General features: G+C 37.0%; 1 protein-coding gene across 4 annotated transcripts in view; it reads left to right on the top strand.

Moving 5' to 3' along the window:
- Positions 1–26,356, top strand: part of spns2 (SPNS lysolipid transporter 2, sphingosine-1-phosphate) — a 267,467-nt gene that overhangs the window by 117,553 nt on the left and 123,558 nt on the right. For all 4 annotated transcript variants that reach the window (XM_030129915.1, XM_030129913.1, XM_030129916.1 and 1 more), the window contains exon 3: positions 20,953–21,089. In XM_030129915.1, the coding sequence (XP_029985775.1) occupies positions 20,953–21,089 (137 nt within the window). The remainder of the gene's footprint in view (positions 1–20,952; positions 21,090–26,356) is intronic.

Below are 26,356 nucleotides of genomic sequence, written 5' to 3'. Positions count from 1 at the left end.
GTAATATATAAGCTGGTTTTACCCTCTGTCTGTAATATATAAGCTGGTTTTACCCTCCGTCTGTAATATATAAGCTGGTTTTACCCTCTGTCTGTAATATATAAGCTGGTTTTACCCTCTGTCTGTAATATATAAGCTGGTTTGACCCTCTGTCTGTAATATATAAGCTGGTTTTACCCTCTGTCTGTAATATATTAGCTGGTTTGACCCTCTGTCTGAAATATATAAGCTGGTTTTACCCTCCGTCTGTAATATATAAGCTGGTTTTACCCTCCGTCTGTAATATATTAGCTGGTTTTACCCTCCGTCTGTAATATATAAGCTGGTTTTACCCTCCGTCTGTAATATATTAGCTGGTTTTACCCTCTGTCTGTAATATATAAGCTGGTTTTACCCTCCGTCTGTAATATATAAGCTGGTTTTACCCTCTGTCTGTAATATATAAGCTGGTTTGACCCTCTGTCTGTAATATATAAGCTGGTTTTACCCTCCGTCTGTAATATATAAGCTGGTTTTACCCTCCGTCTGTAATATATAAGCTGGTTTTACCCTCCGTCTGTAATATATAAGCTGGTTTTACCCTCTGTCTGTAATATATTAGCTGGTTTGACCCTCTGTCTGTAATATATAAGATGGTTTACCCTCTGTCTGTAATATATAAGATGGTTTTACCCTCCGTCTGTAATATATTAGCTGGTTTTACCCTCTGTCTGTAATATATAAGCTGGTTTTACCCTCTGTCTGTAATATATAAGCTGGTTTGACCCTCTGTCTGTAATATATAAGCTGGTTTGACCCTCTGTCTGTAATATATAAGCTGGTTTGACCCTCTGTCTGTAATATATACGCTGGTTTTACCCTCCGTCTGTAATATATAAGCTGGTTTTACCCTCTGTCTGTAATATATTAGCTGGTTTTACCCTCTGTCTGTAATATATAAGCTGGTTTTACCCTCTGTCTGTAATATATAAGCTGGTTTGACCCTCTGTCTGTAATATATAAGCTGGTTTGACCCTCTGTCTGTAATATATAAGATGGTTTTACCCTCTGTCTGTAATATATAAGCTGGTTTTACCCTCTGTCTGTAATATATAAGCTGGTTTGACCCTCTGTCTGTAATATATAAGCTGGTTTTACCCTCTGTCTGTAATATATTAGCTGGTTTTACCCTCTGTCTGTAATATATAAGCTGGTTTGACCCTCTGTCTGTAATATATAAGCTGGTTTGACCCTCTGTCTGTAATATATTAGCTGGTTTTACCCTCTGTCTGTAATATATAAGCTGGTTTTACCCTCCGTCTGTAATATATAAGCTGGTTTTACCCTCCGTCTGTAATATATAAGCTGGTTTTACCCTCTGTCTGTAATATATAAGCTGGTTTTACCCTCTGTCTGTAATATATAAGCTGGTTTTTACCCTCTGTCTGTAATATATTAGCTGGTTTTACCCCTCTGTCTGTAATATAAAGCTGGTTTTACCCTCTGTCTGAAATATATAAGCTGGTTTTACCCTCTGTCTGTAATATATAAGATGGTTTTACCCTCTGTCTGTAATATATTAGCTGGTTTTACCCTCTGTCTGTAATATATAAGCTGGTTTTACCCTCCATCTGTAATATATTAGCTGGTTTTACCCTCCGTCTGTAATATATAAGCTGGTTTTACCCTCCGTCTGTAATATATTAGCTGGTTTTTACCCTCTGTCTGTAATATATAAGATGGTTTTACCCTCTGTCTGTAATATATTAGCTGGTTTTACCCTCCGTCTGTAATATATTAGCTGGTTTTACCCTCCGTCTGTAATATATAAGCTGGGTTTTACCCTCCGTCTGTAATATATTAGCTGGTTTTTACCCTCTGTCTGTAATATATAAGCTGGTTTTACCCTCTGTCTGTAATATTAGCTGGTTTTACCCTCTGTCTGTAATATATAAGCTGGTTTTACCCTCTGTCTGTAATATATTAGCTGGTTTTACCCTCTGTCTGTAATATATAAGCTGGTTTTACCCTCTGTCTGTAATATATAAGCTGGTTTTACCCTCTGTCTGTAATATATTAGCTGGTTTTACCCTCTGTCTGTAATATATAAGCTGGTTTTACCCTCTGTCTGTAATATATAAGCTGGTTTTACCCTCTGTCTGTAATATATAAGCTGGTTTTACCCTCCGTCTGTAATATATTAGCTGGTTTTACCCTCCGTCTGTAATATATAAGCTGGTTTTACCCTCTGTCTGAAATATATAAGCTGGTTTTACCCTCCGTCTGTAATATATAAGCTGGTTTTACCCTCCGTCTGTAATATATTAGCTGGTTTTACCCTCCGTCTGTAATATATAAGCTGGTTTTACCCTCCGTCTGTAATATATTAGCTGGTTTTACCCTCTGTCTGTAATATATAAGCTGGTTTTACCCTCCGTCTGTAATATATAAGCTGGTTTTACCCTCTGTCTGTAATATATAAGCTGGTTTGACCCTCTGTCTGTAATATATAAACTGGTTTTACCCTCCGTCTGTAATATATAAGCTGGTTTTACCCTCCGTCTGTAATATATAAGCTGGTTTTACCCTCCGTCTGTAATATATAAGCTGGTTTTACCCTCTGTCTGTAATATATTAGCTGGTTTGACCCTCCGTCTGTAATATATAAGATGGTTTTACCCTCTGTCTGTAATATATAAGATGGTTTTACCCTCCGTCTGTAATATATTAGCTGGTTTTACCCTCTGTCTGTAATATATAAGCTGGTTTTACCCTCTGTCTGTAATATATAAGCTGGTTTGACCCTCTGTCTGTAATATATAAGCTGGTTTGACCCTCTGTCTGTAATATATAAGCTGGTTTGACCCTCTGTCTGTAATATATACGCTGGTTTTACCCTCCGTCTGTAATATATAAGCTGGTTTTACCCTCTGTCTGTAATATATAAGCTGGTTTTACCCTCTGTCTGTAATATATAAGCTGGTTTGACCCTCTGTCTGTAATATATAAGCTGGTTTGACCCTCTGTCTGTAATATATAAGCTGGTTTGACCCTCTGTCTGTAATATATAAGCTGGTTTGACCCTCTGTCTGTAATATATAAGCTGGTTTGACCCTCTGTCTGTAATATATAAGCTGGTTTGACCCTCTGTCTGTAATATATAAGATGGTTTTACCCTCTGTCTGTAATATATAAGCTGGTTTGACCCTCTGTCTGTAATATATAAGCTGGTTTTACCCCCTGTCTGTAATATATAAGCTGGTTTTACCCTCTGTCTGTAATATATTAGCTGGTTTTACCCTCTGTCTGTAATATATAAGCTGGTTTGACCCTCTGTCTGTAATATATAAGCTGGTTTGACCCTCTGTCTGTAATATATTAGCTGGTTTTACCCTCTGTCTGTAATATATAAGCTGGTTTTACCCTCTGTCTGTAATATATAAGCTGGTTTTACCCTCCGTCTGTAATATATAAGCTGGTTTTACCCTCTGTCTGTAATATATAAGCTGGTTTTACCCTCTGTCTGTAATATATAAGCTGGTTTTACCCTCTGTCTGTAATATATAAGCTGGTTTTACCCTCTGTCTGTAATATATTAGCTGGTTTTACCCTCTGTCTGTAATATATAAGCTGGTTTTACCCTCTGTCTGAAATATATAAGCTGGTTTTACCCTCTGTCTGTAATATATAAGCTGGTTTTACCCTCTGTCTGTAATATATTAGCTGGTTTTACCCTCTGTCTGTAATATATAAGCTGGTTTTACCCTCCGTCTGTAATATATTAGCTGGTTTTACCCTCCGTCTGTAATATATAAGCTGGTTTTACCCTCCGTCTGTAATATATTAGCTGGTTTTACCCTCTGTCTGTAATATATAAGATGGTTTTACCCTCTGTCTGTAATATATTAGCTGGTTTTACCCTCCGTCTGTAATATATTAGCTGGTTTTACCCTCCGTCTGTAATATATAAGCTGGTTTTACCCTCCGTCTGTAATATATTAGCTGGTTTTACCCTCTGTCTGTAATATATAAGCTGGTTTTACCCTCTGTCTGTAATATATTAGCTGGTTTTACCCTCTGTCTGTAATATATTAGCTGGTTTTACCCTCTGTCTGTAATATATAAGCTGGTTTTACCCTCTGTCTGTAATATATTAGCTGGTTTTACCCTCTGTCTGTAATATATAAGCTGGTTTTACCCTCTGTCTGTAATATATAAGCTGGTTTTACCCTCTGTCTGTAATATATAAGCTGGTTTTACCCTCCGTCTGTAATATATTAGCTGGTTTTACCCTCCGTCTGTAATATATAAGCTGGTTTTACCCTCTGTCTGAAATATATTAGCTGGTTTTACCCTCCGTCTGTAATATATAAGCTGGTTTTACCCTCTGTCTGAAATATATAAGCTGGTTTTACCCTCCGTCTGTAATATATAAGCTGGTTTACCCTCCGTCTGTAATATATTAGCTGGTTTTACCCTCCATCTGTAATATATAAGCTGGTTTTACCCTCCGTCTGTAATATATTAGCTGGTTTTACCCTCTGTCTGTAATATATAAGCTGGTTTTACCCTCCGTCTGTAATATATAAGCTGGTTTTACCCTCTGTCTGTAATATATAAGCTGGTTTGACCCTCTGTCTGTAATATATAAGCTGGTTTTACCCTCCGTCTGTAATATATAAGCTGGTTTTACCCTCCGTCTGTAATATATAAGCTGGTTTTACCCTCCGTCTGTAATATATAAGCTGGTTTTACCCTCTGTCTGTAATATATTAGCTGGTTTGACCCTCCGTCTGTAATATATAAGATGGTTTTACCCTCTGTCTGTAATATATAAGATGGTTTTACCCTCCGTCTGTAATATATTAGCTGGTTTTACCCTCTGTCTGTAATATATAAGCTGGTTTTACCCTCTGTCTGTAATATATAAGCTGGTTTGACCCTCTGTCTGTAATATATTAGCTGGTTTTACCCTCTGTCTGTAATATATTAGCTGGTTTTACCCTCCGTCTGTAATATATTAGCTGGTTTTACCCTCTGTCTGTAATATATAAGCTGGTTTTACCCTCCGTCTGTAATATATTAGCTGGTTTTACCCTGTCTGTAATATATTAGCTGGTTTTACCCTCTGTCTGTAATATATTAGCTGGTTTTACCCTCCGTCTGTAATATATTAGCTGGTTTTACCCTCTGTCTGTAATATATAAGCTGGTTTTACCCTCCGTCTGTAATATATTAGCTGGTTTTACCCTGTCTGTAATATATTAGCTGGTTTTACCCTCTGTCTGTAATATATAAGCTGGTTTTACCCTCCGTCTGTAATATATTAGCTGGTTTTACCCTCTGTCTGTAATATATAAGCTGGTTTTACCCTCTGTCTGTAATATATTAGCTGGTTTTACCCTCCGTCTGTAATATATAAGCTGGTTTTACCCTCCGTCTGTAATATATAAGCTGGTTTTACCCTCTGTCTGTAATATATAAGCTGGTTTTACCCTCTGTCTGTAATATATAAGCTGGTTTTACCCTCCGTCTGTAATATATTAGCTGGTTTTACCCTCTGTCTGTAATATATAAGCTGGTTTTACCCTCCGTCTGTAATATATAAGCTGGTTTTACCCTCCGTCTGTAATATATAAGCTGGTTTTACCCTCTGTCTGTAATATATAAGCTGGTTTTACCCTCCGTCTGTAATATATAAGCTGGTTTTACCCTCCGTCTGTAATATATTAGCTGGTTTTACCCTCTGTCTGTAATATATAAGCTGGTTTTACCCTCCGTCTGTAATATATAAGCTGGTTTTACCCTCCGTCTGTAATATATTAGCTGGTTTTACCCTCTGTCTGTAATATATTAGCTGGTTTTACCCTCCGTCTGTAATATATAAGCTGGTTTTACCCTCTGTCTGTAATATATAAGCTGGTTTTACCCTCCGTCTGTAATATATTAGCTGGTTTTACCTTCTGTCTGTAATATATAAGCTGGTTTTACCCTCCGTCTGTAATATATAAGCTGGTTTTACCCTCCGTCTGTAATATATTAGCTGGTTTTACCTTCTGTCTGTAATATATAAGCTGGTTTTACCCTCCGTCTGTAATATATAAGCTGGTTTTACCCTCCGTCTGTAATATATTAGCTGGTTTTACCTTCTGTCTGTAATATATAAGCTGGTTTTACCCTCCGTCTGTAATATATTAGCTGGTTTTACCTTCTGTCTGTAATATATAAGCTGGTTTTACCCTCCGTCTGTAATATATTAGCTGGTTTTACCTTCTGTCTGTAATATATAAGCTGGTTTTACCCTCCGTCTGTAATATATAAGCTGGTTTTACCCTCCGTCTGTAATATATAAGCTGGTTTTACCCTCTGTCTGTAATATATAAGCTGGTTTTACCCTCCGTCTGTAATATATAAGCTGGTTTTACCCTCTGTCTGTAATATATAAGCTGGTTTTTACCCTCCGTCTGTAATATATAAGCTGGTTTTACCCTCTGTCTGTAATATATAAGCTGGTTTTACCCTCCGTCTGTAATATATAAGCTGGTTTTACCCTCTGTCTGTAATATATAAGCTGGTTTTACCCTCTGTCTGTAATATATTAGCTGGTTTTACCCTCTGTCTGTAATATATAAGCTGGTTTTACCCTCTGTCTGTAATATATAAGCTGGTTTTACCCTCTGTCTGTAATATATAAGCTGGTTTTACCCTCCGTCTGTAATATATAAGCTGGTTTTACCCTCCGTCTGTAATATATAAGCTGGTTTTACCCTCCGTCTGTAATATATAAGCTGGTTTTACCCTCCGTCTGTAATATCCTGCATATTCGCTGGTTTTCGTCGGTTGTTTGAGCTTCATTAACAGCTCTGCCTGTGTTCCCTAGCGCTGGCGCTGCTAAGAGGTGATAATGAGCCTGGAAAACGGAGCACTTTATCAACTCATCGCAAAAATTACAAAATGAGACATGGATACTTGGCGTTGTGTGGTCCGGTTAATGACAGTAAAGAAGTAAAGAGGCCGAGTAATGATCTAATGATAGGGGGGGGGTTAGAAGGGTGAAACCTGCGGTGGCTTTAAGTCCACGTGCAGCAGCTGGAGGGGGCGATGCAGACCTCACCCTGGTCTTATCTACAGGACACAGGGCAGCAGACCGCCCCCATGCCGGGGGGGGGTGTAGGTAATATATGCAGTAATGCAGAGGGAAAGATAAAGAAGGTACAGCGTTCCCTCGTTTATCGCGGGGGTTAAGTTCTAAAAATAACCCGCAATAGGCGAAATCCACAAAGTAGTCCGCTTTATTTTTTACAATGATTATTCTGTCTGTTTTCAGGCTGTAAAAGCCCTCAGCACACACTTTAGACACTTTTCTCAGACAGGCAGTAACATTTTCTCACATTTCTCTCTTGTTTAAACACTCTCAAAGTTCAAACCTTCGTAGATTTTAAAAAGTAAGTACAGTATTATAGAATGAAACCAAAGATCCAAACCTGTTTTCAGGCCTGTTTCAGTTAGCCTCTTCCTCTGCCTTTTGGGTGCGACCGCAGGTGCCTTTGTCGGCGCAGAACATTTCGTCGACATCGTGGGTTTTGTCGGAGAAAACTGTGAAACATACAGCAATTCAGAGTCACACTGCTAGAGAGCCAACATTTATGTAAATTTAGTGAGAAGAACGCATTCTGTCCTGAACAGGAGACACGGCACGGAGGAGACGGACTGACAACGGTCTACAGTCCCTTAGCCAGTCAGGACGCAGAACACAATGCACGGGTTCTCCCTTAGCCAGTCAGGACGCAGAACACAATGCACGGGTTCTCCCTTAGCCAGTCAGGACACAGAACACAATGCACGGGTTCTCCCTTAGCCAGTCAGGACGCAGAACACAATGCACGGGTTCTCCCTTAGCCAATCAGGACACAGAACACAATGCACGGGTTCTCCCTTAGCCAGTCAGGACGCAGAACACAATGCACGGGTTCTCCCTTAGCCAATCAGGACACAGAACACAATGCACGGGTTCTCCCTTAGCCAATCAGGACACAGAACACAATACACGGGTTCTCCCTTAGCCAATCAGGACACAGAACACAATACACGGGTTCTCCCTTAGCCAATCAGGACACAGAACACAATGCACGGGTTCTCCCTCAGCCAGTCAGGACACAGAACACAATACACAGGTTCTCCCTTAGCCAGTCAGGACGCAGAACACAATGCACGGGTTCTCCCTTAGCCAATCAGGACACAGAACACAATGCACGGGTTCTCCCTTAGCCAATCAGGACACAGAACACAATGCACGGGTTCTCCCTTAGCCAATCAGGACCCAGAACACAATGCACGGGTTCTCCCTTAGCCAATCAGGACACAGAACACAATGCACGGGTTCTCCCTTAGCCAATCAGGACACAGAACACAATGCACGGGTTCTCCCTTAGCCAATCAGAACGCAGAACACAATACACGGGTTCTCCCTTAGCCAATCAGAACGCAGAACACAATACACGGGTTCTCCCTTAGCCAATCAGGACACAGAACACAATGCACGGGTTCTCCCTTAGCCAATCAGAACGCAGAACACAATGTGCGTTCATACACCGTAATAAAAAAAAGAAAGAATGCAAAATTGCACCAAAAAAAAAATCCGTGAAACAGCGAGGCAATGTATGGAGACGGAGGGACAGATTTAGGAGGGTTATCAGAAAATAAATTTAATAAGTCTGCAGAAAACCAGTGTGTGTGGACCACAACGGGTCCGACAACGAAACTCTGACTACGCCGTCCACACTGAACGACACAAGAATTTAAGCATGAAAATAGAAAAATTTAACTAGGAAATTAAAACAACCAAAATAAAGTGTCATTTAAAAAGGGCATACAAATGAAAAAGAGCATAAAAAATATAAAAGGTATAAACTACTATTACGAAGAGAAAAATATATATTTGCATGAATGTGGAAAAACAGATAAGCATTTTTGTCATGTGTATTATTTCATACATTGTGCTGCATACTTTGGTACTTGTGTGTGTGTGTGTGTGTGTGTGATGTACTACTGTGGGATAAATGAATGAATGCTGATGTGTGACTGATGCATGTTTTAGTTTTTATTATATTTTTATAGTTATTATTCCTATTTATGGCTCTGCATCCTGACAGTGCGCCTGAATTTCATTGTACATTCTGTATCTTATCTTATTATATTTAACTGTGTATAGTTCACATCCAAATACTCTGGAATTCAAAATGTCAACCTTAGTGTTTTATTGGACATTTTTCAAAAATATGTACTTTTATGTAGAAAATCAAGGTTAGTGAGGTTACCATATTTGGTTCCTTACCCATAAGTGGCAAAAAATAAATAAATAAATCTAAGACGTATATATATGTGAAAAAATACAATAAAAAAAAAACATCTTAGGTTGTTTGTTCATTTATTTCAAATATAACATTGAAACCAAACCCCAAAAACCTTTGTATAGGTGACAGGAACATGTCTTTTAGAACATCAGAACAATACTTTCAGAGCTATTTCAACCTTAGTGTGTTATTAGAGGACATAAGACTTTATTACTTTGAGAAATTTTTCAAAATGTTTTATTGTTATGTAGAAAATCAAGGTGAATGAGGTTACCATATTTGGTTCCTTACCCATAAGTGGCAAAAAAAAAAAAAAAAAAATCCAATAACTATTTATAAAAAAAACATATATAAGGTGAAAGGAGCTTTTATTCTAGAACATTAGAACATCAGTGGTGTTCCACACACCTGTCCACAGTCAGAATCTGCAGGAAAAGCTTTTAAAAGTCCTTTTTTCCTTTAGCTTTAATTACACACACCCATTCCATCCCTTCTTAGTTAAATATAGGTTTTTTCTTCCAGGTTTTGTATTTTTGCCTCTGATAACCTCAGCCCAGTCATTTTTTTTGTTGTTTTTTTGTTGCTTCAGATGATAAAAGTTCTTCTAATTCCACTTGTGTTTGCACTTAATGGCACTAGTTTGACACAGATCAGACTATTCTTATCCCATAGCACTGGGTTTTACTCTGATTACTGTTTTACTCTGATTACTGTTGGATGGGTTCAGCAGCTGGACCACCACCATGAACAAGGCTTATAGAACACCTCCTCCTCTTCCTCCCCCCTCCTCCTCCTCCTCCTCCCCCTCCCCCCCCCCTTCCTCCTCCTCCTCCTCCTCCTCCTCCTCCTCTTCTTCCTCCTCCTCCTCTCTCCTTCATCCTTCTATCTGTATGTTTATGCTGATGAAGTGTCCAAACCCTGGAGCCTTCGTTCCGTTGCCCCCCCCCGCAGTCAACTCTACCATCTCTGCTCTTTTTTTTCTGTGCACAGACACAGCTCTGCTTTGCATTCAAAAGTCAGTCTGTTTGGGAGCATCCTCCTCCTCCTCCTTTTCCTCCTTTTCCTCCTTTTCCTCTTCCTCCTCGTCTTCCTCCTCTTCTTCCTCCTCTTCCTCTTCTTCCTCCCCCTCCTCCCCCCCTTCCTCCTCCTCCTCCTCTTCCTCCTCCTCTTCCTCTTTTTCCTCCTTTTCCTCCTCTTCCTCTTCTTCCTCCTCCTCTTCCTCTTCTTCATCTTCTTCCTCCCCCTCCTCTTCCTCCTCCTCTTCCTCCTCCTCTTCCTCTTCTTCCTCCTTTTCCTCCTCTTCCTCTTCTTCCTCCTCGTCTTCCTCTTCTTCCTCCCCCTCCTCTTCCTCCTCCTCTTCCTCTTCTTCCTCCTTTTCCTCCTCTTCCTCTTCTTCCTCCTCGTCTTCCTCTTCTTCCTCCCCCTCCTCTTCCTCCTCCTCTTCCTCTTCTTCCTCCTTTTCCTCCTCTTCCTCTTCTTCCTCCTCTTCTTCCTCCCCCTCCTCTTCCTCCTCTTCCTCTTCTTCCTCCTTTCCTCCTCTTCCTCTTCTTCCTCTTCTTCCTCTTCTTCCTCCTCCTCTTCCTCCTCCTCTTCCTCTTCTTCCTCCTTTTCCTCCTCTTCCTCTTCTTCCTCCTCCTCTTCCTCTTCTTCCTCCTCTTCCTCCTCGTCTTCCTCCTCCTCTTCCTCTTCTTCCTCTTCTTCCTCCCCCTCCTCTTCCTCCTCCTCCTCCTCTTCCTCCTCTTCCTCCTCCTCTTCCTCTTCTTCCTCCTTTTCCTCCTCTTCCTCTTCTTCCTCTTCTTCCTCCTCTTCTTCCTCTTCTTCCTCCCCCTCCTCTTCCTCCTCTTCCTCTTCTTCCTCCTTTTCCTCCTCTTCCTCTTCTTCCTCCTCCTCTTCCTCTTCTTCCTCCTTTTCCTCCTCTTCCTCTTCTTCCTCCTCTTCCTCCTCGTCTTCCTCTTCTTCCTCCTCCACTTCCTCTTCTTCCTCCCCCCCCTCTTCCTCCTCCTCCTCCTCTTCCTCCTCTTCTTCCTCTTCTTCCTCCTCTTCTTCCTCTTCTTCCTCCCCCTCCTCTTCCTCCTCTTCCTCTTCTTCCTCCTTTTCCTCCTCTTCCTCTTCTTCCTCCTCCTCTTCCTCTTCTTCCTCCTTTTCCTCCTCTTCCTCTTCTTCCTCCTCTTCCTCCTCGTCTTCCTCTTCTTCCTCCTCCACTTCCTCTTCTTCCTCCCCCCCCTCTTCCTCCTCCTCCTCCTCTTCCTCCTCTTCCTCCTCCTCTTCCTCTTCTTCCTCCTTTTCCTCCTCTTCTTCCTCCCCCTCCTCTTCCTCCTCTTCCTCTTCTTCCTCCTTTTCCTCTTCTTCCTCTTCTTCCTCCTCTTCTTCCTCTTCTTCCTCCTTTTCCTCCTCTTCCTCTTCTTCCTCCTCTTCCTCCTCCTTCTCCTCCTGTTTGGGAGCGTCCTCCTCATAAACTCAGACTAAAAGCCTTCCAAACAGCAGCTTATTGTCCAGTCAGCAGCAGTTCAATTAGGGAACACGTTTTCAAGCACTCGTGTTCTTTTTCTTTCTTTTTTTTTTTTTTTTTTTACTCGTGTTCTTTTCACCCACACACGAGTTCAGTTGTGGGGAATTATTTACAGCCGATGCAGCGCTGTGTGGGATAAGACGGGACTGAATGTGTGCAAGTATCAGGACATAATAGAGGGATTTGAACTGCGTCAAAGCACTGAGTTTGATTTGAAGATAAGGTTAGATTAGAGAATGAAGGAAATGTGGCACAGACAGTAGTAAATCTAACATGGAGACGGTACGAAGCAAATGAAAAAAGTCAAAAAATACACAACATTGATGATGAAATTAGACTTTTGTACACAAAAAACTGACTTTGAAGGAAGACACCTGCTCAAACAGATGAAAACTGCTCATAGAATCATATGGATATGGTTCAGTGTTTGGTTCTAGATCTATTTATTTATGCGTTTATTACTTTGAGCTTCATGTTCAGCTCAGATTTCCTGTTTCTAATACAATTTGTTCACCCCTTTAAAGCTTGACCCATTCAAAACTAGCCACAAAATTGTAATTTGTTGGAACTGAAATGCTTATTAGCCCTTTTAACATCATCCAAACAAAACATTTTGCCATATAATTTTGTTTATGATACATTTTTTGTATCATATTGGATAACATTGGGCATTTTTGGCAGCTTTATGCTCACCGCATTAACATTAGATACAAAAATAAATTTTACCAGTAATATTTTGTAAATATAGAACATTTCAGGAAGTCTTTTTTTTTTTTTTTTTTTTTTTGCATGAACTTTTTACAGCCTTTTTATTTCCCTTGAATGGCAACATAATTTCAGTATTTTCCAACATGTGTTAATTTTCAACCGAATAATAAATTAAATGTTCTTCTTAATGCAACTTTTGTAAAATTAGCAAAGACTTTCCTATAGAATATGTGTTGGATGATTTAACGGTAGCAGCCATATTGAAAAGGGCAAAAAAGCGCCTTTCCACTGGCTGTAGTATGATGATAATTCACCAGGGGGCAGAAAACACATGCTGGGTCATATACAACAGGTTTTTAAGGAAGGTGTTGATGAGCTAAAGGTCTGAGAACCTGGTGTAGAAAATATGATACAAACGGTTTTATAGGGTTAACACTGTTTTTCATATTGGTGTTTATTAATCAGCTTTTTCATGCTCTAAACTGTTATTATTTTATTACTATTTACAAAGTGACAGTTGTTAAATCACTAGAAGATGTAAGATAAGATATTGGACATGTTTCCCCAGATACAGACCTAAACATGAAAAACAAAGAGCTAAGGGTCATTTTCTCCCTAATCGAGGTGTTCGATTGGTCGATAAAAAGTCACTAAATGGTCCAAAACATTTCCCCAAAACCTCAGATCACATATTGTTTGGTTCACAATTTAAAGAAGTTCAGTTCCAGATGAAAGAAACCCATTGAGTTGGATCAATGACAGTGGGTTTATGTTCAGTTAATGAGAGATTTTGTTGAAAAAGTCACTTTTTCTTCAGTTTTCTTCTGTTTTGCAAAAATAACCTTTGAATTTACTCTGAGCTTTTATGAACATCTACATGACCAGTGAATTAAATGTAGGAAAATACATGATTTACACAAAAAAATGCAAAATGCAGAGAATGTTATAATAATTGGTGATGAATCATTTAACAAAGGTTAAATAGAGAGAAAAATTCAATTGGGAACTGCCATAGAAGTAGCCCTGGGTCTTCATGGGTTAATACAGTAATGGAACTGAGGTGAGCAGGTGCATAATGGAACCAAACAGCAGCAGATACAACAGTAGCAGGGCTGGAAGAAAAGATCGGTTCTGCAGTGGAGCGCAATATTTAATTACACAGTACTGTATCGTTATTAGAAACTACTGTATCCATACTTTTAGGTATTTATTCAAATGCAGATTTTGGAGGTTCATTTTTGTTTTTCTCTTTTATTCAATAATGTTCGTTCCTTTGGATTGAACTCAAATCCTGTTCTGATGTTAGTTGTGAACTAATAGAATCTGAACATTTGAACAGGATCTGAAACTGGAATGTCTGGAAAACACAATTTCAGTTTGAACACAGTTTGAACATTTGGTGATAGAACATTAGATCTTTACCCAGTCTGTGAACACAGGCGTCCTGTGTGTGTGTGTGTGTGTGTGTGTGTGTGTGGGTCCTTTACCCAGTCTGTGATCTGGACGGTTCTGACCCAACATATATATGACTGAAAAACGACTGTAAAACAACTGTAAAACGACTGTAAACAACAGTAAAAGGACTAAAACAACTGTGAAATGACTCTAAAACGACAGTAAATGGACCGTAAAACGACCGTAAAACAACTGTAAAACGACTGTAAAACAACAGTAAAAGGACTGTAAAACAACAGTAAAACGACTGTAAAACAACAGTAAAAGGACTGTAAAACAACAGTAAAAGGACTGTAAAACAACAGTAAAAGGACTGTAAAACGACTGTAAAACAACAGTAAAAGGACTGTAAAACAACAGTAAAACGACTGTAAAACAACAGTAAAAGGACTGTAAAACAACAGTAAAAGGACTGTAAAACAACAGTAAAACGACTGTAAAACAACAGTAAAAGGACTGTAAAACAACAGTAAAACGACTGTAAAACAACTGTAAAACGACTGTAAACAACAGTAAAAGGACTAAAACAACTGTGAAATGACTGTAAAACAACAGTAAATGGACCGTAAAACGACCGTAAAACAACTGTAAAACGACTGTAAAACAACAGTAAAAGGACTGTAAAACAACAGTAAAAGGACTGTAAAACAACAGTAAAAGGACTGTAAAACAACAGTAAAAGGACTGTAAAACAACAGTAAAACGACTGTAAAACAACAGTAAAAGGACTGTAAAACAACAGTAAAAGGACTGTAAAACAACAGTAAAACGACTGTAAAACAACAGTAAAAGGACTGTAAAACAACAGTAAAACGACTGTAAAACAACTGTAAAACGACTGTAAACAACAGTAAAAGGACTAAAACAACTGTGAAATGACTGTAAAACGACAGTAAATGGACCGTAAAACGACCGTAAAACAACTGTAAAACGACTGTAAAACAACAGTAAAAGGACTGTAAAACAACTGTAAAACAACAGTAAAAGGACTGTAAAACAACAGTAAAACGACTGTAAAACAACAGTAAAAGGACTGTAAAACAACAGTAAAAGGACTGTAAAACAACAGTAAAAGGACTGTAAAACGACTGTAAAACAACAGTAAAAGGACTGTAAAACAACAGTAAAAGGACTGTAAAACAACAGTAAAAGGACTGTAAAACAACAGTAAAACGACTGTAAAACAACAGTAAAAGGACTGTAAAACAACAGTAAAACGACTGTAAAACAACTGTAAAACGACTGTAAACAACAGTAAAAGGACTAAAACAACTTTGAAATGACTGTAAAACGACAGTAAAAGGACCGTAAAACGACCGTAAAACAACTGTAAAACGACTGTAAAACAACAGTAAAAGGACTGTAAAACAACAGTAAAAGGACCGTAAAACAACTGTAAAACGACTGTAAAACAACAGTAAAAGGACTGTAAAACAACAGTAAAAGGACTGTAAAACAACTGTAAAACGACTGTAAAACAACTGTAAAACGACTGTAAACAATAGTAAAAGGACTAAAACAACTGTGAAATGACTGTAAAACGACAGTAAAAGGACCGTAAAACGACCGTAAAACAACTGTAAAACGACTGTAAAACAACAGTAAAAGGTCTGTAAAACAACAGTAAAAGGACTGTAAAACAACAGTAAAAGGACTGTAAAACAACAGTAAAACGACCCTAAAACAACTGTAAAACGACTGTAAAACAACAGTAAAAGGACTGTAAAACAACAGTAAAAGGACTGTGAAACAACAGTAAAAGGACTGTGAAACAACAGTAAAAGGACTGTAAAACAACAGTAAAACGACTGTAAAACAACTGTAAAAGGACTGTAAAACAACTGTGAAATGACTGTAAACAACAGTAAAAGGACTAAAACAACTGTGAAATGACTGTAAAACGACAGTAAATGGACCGTAAAACGACCGTAAAACAACTGTAAAACGACTGTAAAACAACAGTAAAAGGTCTGTAAAACAACAGTAAAAGGACTGTAAAACAACAGTAAAACGACTGTAAAACAACAGTAAAAGGACTAAAACAACTGTGAAATTACTGTAAAACGACTGTAAAAGGACCGTAAAATGACTGTAAAACAACTGTAAAACAACAGTAAAAGGTCTGTAAAACAACTGTAAAACGACTGTAAAACAACAGTAAAAGGACTGTAAAACAACTGTAAAACGACTGTAAAACAACAGTAAAAGGACTGTAAAACAACTGTAAAACGACTGTAAAACAACAGTAAAAGGACTAAAACAACTGTGAAATGACTGTAAAACGACAGTAAAAGGACCGTAAAACGACCGTAAAACAACTGTAAAACGACTGTAAAACAACAGTAAAAGGACTGTAAAACAACAGTAAAAGGACTGTAAAACGACTGTAAAACAACAGTAAAAGGACTGTAAAACAACAGTAAAAGGACTGTAAAACAACAGTAAAAGGACTGTAAAACAACAGTAAAACGACTGTAAAACAACAGTAAAAGGACTGTAAAACAACAGTAAAACGACTGTAAAACAACTGTAAAACGACTGTAAACAACAGTAAAAGGACTAAAACAACTTTGAAATGACTGTAAAACGACAGTAAAAGGACCGTAAAACGACCGTAAAACAACTGTAAAACGACTGTAAAACAACAGTAAAAGGACTGTAAAACAACAGTAAAAGGACCGTAAAACAACTGTAAAACGACTGTAAAACAACAGTAAAAGGACTGTAAAACAACAGTAAAAGGACTGTAAAACAACTGTAAAACGACTGTAAAACAACTGTAAAACGACTGTAAACAATAGTAAAAGGACTAAAACAACTGTGAAATGACTGTAAAACGACAGTAAAAGGACCGTAAAACGACCGTAAAACAACTGTAAAACGACTGTAAAACAACAGTAAAAGGTCTGTAAAACAACAGTAAAAGGACTGTAAAACAACAGTAAAAGGACTGTAAAACAACAGTAAAACGACCCTAAAACAACTGTAAAACGACTGTAAAACAACAGTAAAAGGACTGTAAAACAACAGTAAAAGGACTGTGAAACAACAGTAAAAGGACTGTGAAACAACAGTAAAAGGACTGTAAAACAACAGTAAAACGACTGTAAAACAACTGTAAAAGGACTGTAAAACAACTGTGAAATGACTGTAAACAACAGTAAAAGGACTAAAACAACTGTGAAATGACTGTAAAACGACAGTAAATGGACCGTAAAACGACCGTAAAACAACTGTAAAACGACTGTAAAACAACAGTAAAAGGTCTGTAAAACAACAGTAAAAGGACTGTAAACAACAGTAAAACGACTGTAAAACAACAGTAAAAGGACTAAAACAACTGTGAAATTACTGTAAAACGACTGTAAAAGGACCGTAAAATGACTGTAAAACAACTGTAAAACAACAGTAAAAGGTCTGTAAAACAACTGTAAAACGACTGTAAAACAACAGTAAAAGGACTGTAAAACAACTGTAAAACGACTGTAAAACAACAGTAAAAGGACTGTAAAACAACTGTAAAACGACTGTAAAACAACAGTAAAAGGACTAAAACAACTGTGAAATGACTGTAAAACGACAGTAAAAGGACCGTAAAACGACCGTAAAACAACTGTAAAACGACTGTAAAACAACAGTAAAAGGACTGTAAAACAACAGTAAAAGGACTGTAAAACAACTGTAAAACGACTGTAAAACAACAGTAAAAGGACTAAAACAACTGTGAAATGACTGTAAAACGACTGTAAAACGACACTAAAAGGGCCGTAAAACGACTGTAAAACAACTGTAAAACAACAGTAAAAGGTCTGTAAAACAACTGTAAAACGACTGTAAAACAACAGTAAAAGGACTAAAACAACTGTGAAATGACTGTAAAACGACTGTAAAACGACACTAAAAGGACCGTAAAACGACTGTAAAACAACTGTAAAACAACTGTAAAACGACTGTAAAACAACAGTAAAAGGACTAAAACAACTGTAAAACGAGTGTAAAACAACAGTAAAAGGACTGTAAAACAACTGTAAAACGACTGTAAAACAACAGTAAAAGGACTAAAACAACTGTGAAATGACTGTAAAACAACAGTAAAAGGACCATAAAACGACTGTAAAACAACTGTAAAACGACTGTAAACAACAGTAAAAGGACTAAAACAACTGTAAAACAACTGTAAAACGACTGTAAACAACAGTAAAAGGACTAAAACAACTGTAAAACAACTGTAAAACGACTGTAAACAACAGTAAAAGGACTACAACAACTGTGAAATGACTGTAAAAGGACAGTAAAAGGACCGTAAAATGACTGTAAAACAACTGTAAAACGACTGTAAAACAACAGTAAAAGGACTGTAAAACAACTGTAAAACGACTGTAAAACAACAGTAAAAGGACTAAAACAACTGTAAAACAACTGTAAAACGACTGTAAACAACAGTAAAAGGACTACAACAACTGTGAAATGACTGTAAAACGACAGTAAAAGGACCGTAAAACAACTGTAAAACAACTGTAAAACGACTGTAAACAACAGTAAAAGGACTAAAACAACTGTAAAACGACTGTAAAACAACAGTAAAAGGACTGTAAAACAACTGTAAAACGACTGTAAAACAACTGTAAAACGACTGTAAAACAACAGTAAAAGGACTGTAAAACAACTGTAAAACGACTGTAAAACAACTGTAAAACGACTGTAAACAACAGTAAAAGGACTGTAAAACAACTGTAAAACGACTGTAAAACAACTGTAAAACGACTGTAAAACAACAGTAAAAGGACTGTAAAACAACTGTAAAACGACTGTAAAACAACTGTAAAACGACTGTAAAACAACAGTAAAAGGACTGTAAAACAACTGTAAAAGGACTGTAAAACAACTGTAAAACGACTGTAAAACAACTGTAAAACGACTGTAAAACAACAGTAAAAGGACTACAACAACTGTGAAATGACTGTAAAACGACAGTAAAAGGACCGTAAAAGGACTGTAAAACGGCTGTAAAACAACAGTAAAAGGACTGTAAAACAACTGTAAAACGACTGTAAAACAACAGTAAAAGGACTAAAACAACTGTGAAATTACTGTAAAACGACTGTAAAAGGACCGTAAAATGACTGTAAAACAACTGTAAAACAACAGTAAAAGGTCTGTAAAACAACTGTAAAACGACTGTAAAACAACAGTAAAAGGACTAAAACAACTGTAAAACGACTGTAAAACAACAGTAAAAGGACTAAAACAACTGTGAAATGACTGTAAAACGACTGTAAAAGGACTGTAAAACGACTGTAAAACAACTATAAAATGACTGTGAAACAGCAGTAAAGGACTGTAAAACAACTGTAAAACAACAGTAAAAGGACAAACAACTGTGAAATGACTGTAAAACGACTGTAAAACAACAGTAAAAGGACTGTAAAACGACTGTAAAACAACTGTAGGACAACTGAAACAACAGTAAAGCAACTGTAAAACAACTGTAAAAGGGACTGTAAAACGACTGTAAAACAACTGTAAAAGGACTGTAAAATGACTGTAAAAGGACTGTAAAACAACTATAAAACAACTGTAAAAGGACTGTAAAACAACTGTAAAAGGACTGTAAAATGACTGTAAAAGGATTGTAAAACGACTATAAAACAACTGTCAAAGGACTGTAAAACGACAGTAAAAGGACTGTAAAACGACTGTAAAACAACAGTAAAAGGACTGTAAAACGACTGTAAAACAACAGTAAAAGGACTAAAACAACTGTGAAATGACTGTAAAATGACTGTAAAACAACTATAAAATGACTGAAACAGCAGTAAAGGACTGTAAAACAACTGTAAAACGACTGTAAAACAACAGTAAAAGGACTAAAAGAACTGTGAAATGACTGTAAAACGACTGTAAAACAACTATAAAATGACTGTGAAACAGCAGTAAAGGACTGTAAAACAACTGTAAAACGACTGTAAAACAACAGTAAAAGGACTAAAACAACTGTGAAATGACTGTAAAGCGACTGTAAAACTGTAGGACAACTGAAACAACTGTAAAAAGGACTGTAAAAGGACTGTAAAACAACTGTAAAAAGGACTGTAAAACGACTGTAAAACAACTGTAAAAGGACTGTAAAAGGACTGTAAAACAACTGTAAAAAGGACTGTAAAACGACTGTAAAACAACTGTAAAAGGACTGTAAAACAACTGTAAAAGGACTGTAAAACAACTGTAAAAGGACTGTAAAACAACTGTTAAAGGAATGTAAAACAACTGTGAGACAAGTGTAAAACGACTGTAAAACAACTGTAAAAGGACTGTAAAACAACTGTTAAAGGAATGTAAAACAACTGTGAGACAACTGTAAAAGGACTGTAAAACAACTATTAAAGGAATGTAAAACAACTGTGAGACAAGTGTAAAACGACTGTAAAACAGCTGTAAAAGGACTGTAAAACAACTGTGAGACAACTGTAAAACGACTGTAAAACAACTGTAAAAGGCCATTGTGTGACTTTTTATCGACCAATCGAACGCCTTGATAAGGGAGAAAATAACCCTTAGCTTTTTGTTTTTCTTTTTTTTTTCAGTGAAAATCAGATATTTTCCTACATTTATTTCACTGATCATGTAGATGTTCATAAAAGCTTAGATTAAAGTTGAGGGTTATTTTATTAGAAACAGAAAACTGAAGAAAAGTATAAAAAAAATATAGCTATGAAATATTAATAGCATCATCTCAGTTCTCTGTATGTCCTGTGAATTTTGTGAATTGCTAATAAACATTCATTAAATGTGAAATAAATCCAGGAGGCAGAGGTGTGAAACTCTGCCAGTTAATAAATGACTGAAAATGGAGGATTTCTTCAGTCATCATCACACCATCATCTGTTCTAACACCTTTCTCTCATTTGTTTGACATTTTCTCTCTTTTTTCTTTTCTGCCCTTCACAGTCTTCATCTGCAGCTTCATGGTGGCAGCTCCCATCTTCGGTTACCTTGGCGACCGCTTCAACAGAAAGGTCATCCTGAGCTGCGGCATTTTCTTCTGGTCCATTGTTACTCTGTCGAGCTCCTTCATCAGCAGAGAGGTATGTTCAAGAGAATAAAAAAAAAAAAAAAGTAAAGACATATGTTCAAGAGAAAGAAAAAAAAAAGCAAAGAGGTATGTTCAAGAGAATGGAAAAAAAAAAAAAGTAAAGACATACGTTCAAGAGAAAGAAAAAAAAAGCAAACAGGTATGTTCAAGAGAAAGAAAAAAAAGCAAAGAGGTACGTTCAAGAGAATGAAAAAAAAACAGAGGTACATTCAAGAAAAAGAAAAAAAAAGCAAAGAGGTACGTTCAAGAGAATGAAAAAAAAAAGTAGACATACGTTCAAGAGAAAGAAAAAAAAAGCAGAGGTACGTTCAAGAGAAAGAAAAAAAAACAGAGGTACATTCAAGAAAAAGAAAAAAAAAGCAAAGAGGTACGTTCAAGAGAATGAAAAAAAAAAAGTAGACATACGTTCAAGAGAAAGAAAAAAAAAGCAAAGAGGTACGTTCAAGAGAATGAAAAAAAAAAAGTAGACATACGTTCAAGAGAAAGAAAAAAAAAGCAGAGGTACGTTCAAGAGAAAGAAAAAAAAACAGAGGTACATTCAAGAAAAAGAAAAAAAAAGCAAAGAGGTACGTTCAAGAGAATGAAAAAAAAAGTAGACATACGTTCAAGAGAAAGAAAAAAAAAAGAAAAGAGGTACGTTCAAGAGAATGAAAAAAAAGTAGACATACGTTCAAGAGAAAGAAAAAAAAAGCAGAGGTACGTTCAAGAGAAAGAATAAAAAAACAGGTACATTCAAGAAAAAGAAAAAAAAAGCAAAGAGGTACGTTCAAGAGAATGAAAAAAAAAAGTAGACATACGTTCAAGAGAAAGAAAAAAAAAAGAAAAGAGGTACGTTCAAGAGAATGAAAAAAAAGTAGACATACGTTCAAGAGAAAGAAAAAAAAAAGCAGAGGTACGTTCAAGAGAAAGAATAAAAAAAGCAAAGAGGTATGTAAAAGAGAATGAAAAAAAAAGCAAAGACATATGTTCAAGAGAAAGGGAAGTAAAAGAGAAAGAAAAAAAAAGCAAAGACGTACGTTCAAGAGAAAGAAAAAAAAGCAGAGGTACGTTCAAGAGAATGAAAAAAAAATGTAGACATACGTTCAAGAGAAAGAAAAAAAAAGAAAAGAGGTACGTTCAAGAGAATGAAAAAAAAGTAGACATACGTTCAAGAGAAAGAATAAAAAAAGCAGAGGTATGTAAAAGAGAATGAAAAAAAAAGCAAAGACATATGTTCAAGAGAAAGGGAAGTAAAAGAGAAAGAAAAAAAAAGCAAAGACGTACGTTCAAGAGAAAGAAAAAAAAGCAGAGGTACGTTCAAGAGAAAGAAAAAAAAGCAGAGGTACGTTCAAGAGAAAGAAAAAAAAAGCAGAGGTACGTTCAAGAGAATGAAAAAAAAATGTAGACATACGTTCAAGAGAAAGAAAAAAAAAAGAAAAGAGGTACGTTCAAGAGAATGAAAAAAAAGTAGACATACGTTCAAGAGAAAGAAAAAAAAAGCAGAGGTACGTTCAAGAGAAAGAATAAAAAAAGCAAAGAGGTATGTAAAAGAGAATGAAAGAAAAAAGCAGACATGTTCAAGAGAAAGGGAAGTAAAAGAGAAAGAAAAAAAAAGCAAAGACGTACGTTCAAGAGAAAGAAAAAAAAGCAGAGGTACGTTCAAGAGAATGAAAAAAAAATGTAGACATACGTTCAAGAGAAAGAAAAAAAAAGAAAAGAGGTACGTTCAAGAGAATGAAAAAAAAGTAGACATACGTTCAAGAGAAAGAATAAAAAAAGCAGAGGTATGTAAAAGAGAATGAAAAAAAAAAGCAAAGACATATGTTCAAGAGAAAGGGAAGTAAAAGAGAAAGAAAAAAAAAGCAAAGACGTACGTTCAAGAGAAAGAAAAAAAAGCAGAGGTACGTTCAAGAGAAAGAAAAAAAAGCAGAGGTACGTTCAAGAGAAAGAAAAAAAAAGCAGAGGTACGTTCAAGAGAATGAAAAAAAAATGTAGACATACGTTCAAGAGAAAGAAAAAAAAAGAAAAGAGGTACGTTCAAGAGAATGAAAAAAAAGTAGACATACGTTCAAGAGAAAGAAAAAAAAAGCAGAGGTACGTTCAAGAGAAAGAATAAAAAAAGCAAAGAGGTATGTAAAAGAGAATGAAAGAAAAAAGCAGACATGTTCAAGAGAAAGGGAAGTAAAAGAGAAAGAAAAAAAAAAGCAAAGACATATGTTCAAGAGAAAGGGAAGTAAAAGAGAAAGAAAAAAAGCAAAGACATACGTTCAAGAGAAAGAAAAAAAAAGCAGAGGTACGTTCAAGAGAAAGAAAAAAAGCAAAGAGGTACGTTCAAGAGAAAGAAAAAAAAGCAAAGACATACGTTCAAGAGAAAGAAAAAAGCAGAGGTATGTAAAAGAGAAAGAAAAAAAAAGCAGACATACGTTCCAGAGAAAGAAAAAAAAGCAGAGGTATGTAAAAGAGAAAGAAAAAAAAAGCAAAGACATACGTTCAAGAGAAAGAAAAAAAAGCAAAGACATACGTTCAAGAGAAAGAAAAAAAAGCAAAGAGGTATGTTCAAGAGAAAGGAAAGAAATAAAAAGGAGAGTTACAATATTCAACAATATTCTGCGAACTAAAATGAGTTCCACAGCTTTGACTGTCGAATTTTTGCACTTTGTAAATTCATCCCATGAGCTGGATGGGAACCTTTGGAGGGCCGCACTTGAATGAAGCAAAAAATATCTTGAATTAAGAAAAAAAAAAAAAAGTTTGAACTAAGCAAAAAAAAAAAAGTCTTGAATTAAGCAAAAAAAATCTTTAAGAAAAAAATTAAAACTCACTCATTTTCTTTCAGGTTCCACATTCAGCCTGATTAGTTCTGCAGTGGACTGGACCAGTAAAATAGTAACAGAATAAACTATAAATAAGTCAACTCCAAACTTTTCTGTTTTAGAGCGAAAAAAGTACATTTACATTATGAACAGGTTTACATCGACAAACTATCCTTTCAAAAGATGTGAATAACATGAACAAACTGAACAAATCAGTGTAACTTTAACACTATTCTGCTTCAGTTTATCATTTCCACATGTTCATTAGAACGTACAGATCACAGTGGATCTACAAACACACATTTAATGACAGAATATTTGTACAATTGTACTGACTTCTCTTAAAACATTTCAGGTTGTTCGTATTTGTTCAGGTTATTCACATTTTTTGTGAAATTCATCTTTGTTTTAGTGTAAAAACATGAAAATATTTCCATTTCCAAACACAAACATTGTCAGTTGTCATTATTTCTCTGTTCTTCTGGTAGTATTTGACTGGTCCTGTCCACTGCAGACTGACCTGGTCTGAATGTGGAACTGAACTAACAGGACTGGGGGGGGTCCCACTGAGAGCCACCATGGTCATGTACGACTATATGTGCACATTCCTGACAGTTGTGATAAAATATCCTGACACATGGACAGTTTGAAGGGACTGTGAGGCGTTAAAGGCTGCAGGTGCACATGTGCACATGGAGGCGTCCACACAGTCCTGTCTGCAGCCAGTCATCTGACACTGTGGGGTAGACCCACTGTTCATGCACACCAAGCCTCTGTTTATCAACTGAACATCTGACACTGTGGGGTAGACCCACTGTTCATGCACACCAAGCCTCTGTTTATCAACTGAACATCTGACACTGTGGGGTAGACCCACTGTTCATGCACACCAAGCCTCTGTTTATCAACTGAACATCTGACACTGTGGGGTAGACCCACTGTTCATGCACACCAAGCCTCTGTTTATCAACTGAACATCTGACACTGTGGGGTAGACCCACTGTTCATGCACACCAAGCCTCTGTTTATCAACTGAACATCTGACACTGTGGGGTAGACCCACTGTTCATGCACACCAAGCCTCTGTTTATCAACTGAACATCTGACACTGTGGGGTAGACCCACTGTTCATGCACACCAAGCCTCTGTTTATCAACTGAACATCTGACACTGTGGGGTAGACCCACTGTTCATGCACACCAAGCCTCTGTTTATCAACTGAACATCTGACACTGTGGGGTAGACCCACTGTTCATGCACACCAAGCCTCTGTTTATCAACTGAACATCTGACACTGTGGGGTAGACCCACTGTTCATGCACACCAAGCCTCTGTTTATCAACTGAACATCTGACACTGTGGGGTAGACCCACTGTTCATGCACACCAAGCCTCTGTTTATCAACTGAACATCTGACACTGTGGGGTAGACCCACTGTTCATGCACACCAAGCCTCTGTTTATCAACTGAACATCTGACACTGTGGGGTAGACCCACTGTTCATGCACACCAAGCCTCTGTTTATCAACTGAACATCTGACACTGTGGGGTAGACCCACTGTTCATGCACACCAAGCCTCTGTTTATCAACTGAACATCTGACACTGTGGGGTAGACCCACTGTTCATGCACACCAAGCCTCTGTTTATCAACTGAACATCTGAAACATGCAATATGCATGTGGACACTACATGGACAAAAGTATGTGGACACATTGACTTCTGGTGTTTCTGGGGTACAAAACACTTTTTACTGTCATCAAATAGTCTTATATAGTGGGATAAATATCATTGCATTGGTTAGTTTGGTTTAACCCTTAGTGGTCTGAGCCTATTTTGTCTGTTTTTCAGTCCTTTTGATTTGGCCTTTATATACTATAGAAACAAATGTTTACTATACCCATGTTTGGGATCTGTTTTTTCAGCACAACTTCATCTGTATCATCTGTCTATTATTTTTTCACTTTAACCTACTATAAAAACATAAAAGGACAGAGAACACAAAAATATATAAAATCTGATTTGAAAAATGTATATAATTTATTGCATAAATAACACACAGATGCTTAACGAACCTTTTCAAAGACTTTCAAAGTGAATATTGGTTCCAAATATTAGGTATAGAAAATTAAAACTGTAATAAATTAAAACTATACTCAAATATTTGACATAAAAACAGATTTGTACATAGCCCCCCCACCATCGGTCCTCCCTGTTTCCTCATCTGGTTCAGGGGGAGGTCATTTGGTTTTGGGGGGGGCATCTGGTTCAGGGCGGGATTATCTGGTTTCGGGGTGGGGGGTCATCCTCACTCTTACCTGTAATGCTAATGCAGTCTGTGGATTAGAATCCGCAGATTCAGACAGTTTTTTCCATTTTGAAAAAGGACAAAAAAGAATGTAGATATGGTCAGAAATCTAACGCCCCCCCCCCCCCCCCCCCCATCATTTTCATACTTTCATTCACGT

Source organism: Sphaeramia orbicularis, unplaced genomic scaffold (genome assembly GCF_902148855.1).
Source record: "Sphaeramia orbicularis unplaced genomic scaffold, fSphaOr1.1, whole genome shotgun sequence".
NCBI lineage: Eukaryota > Metazoa > Chordata > Actinopteri > Kurtiformes > Apogonidae > Sphaeramia > Sphaeramia orbicularis.
The sequence above is the reverse complement of the archived record's forward strand: the minus strand, read 5'-3'. Positions and strand labels throughout refer to the sequence as shown.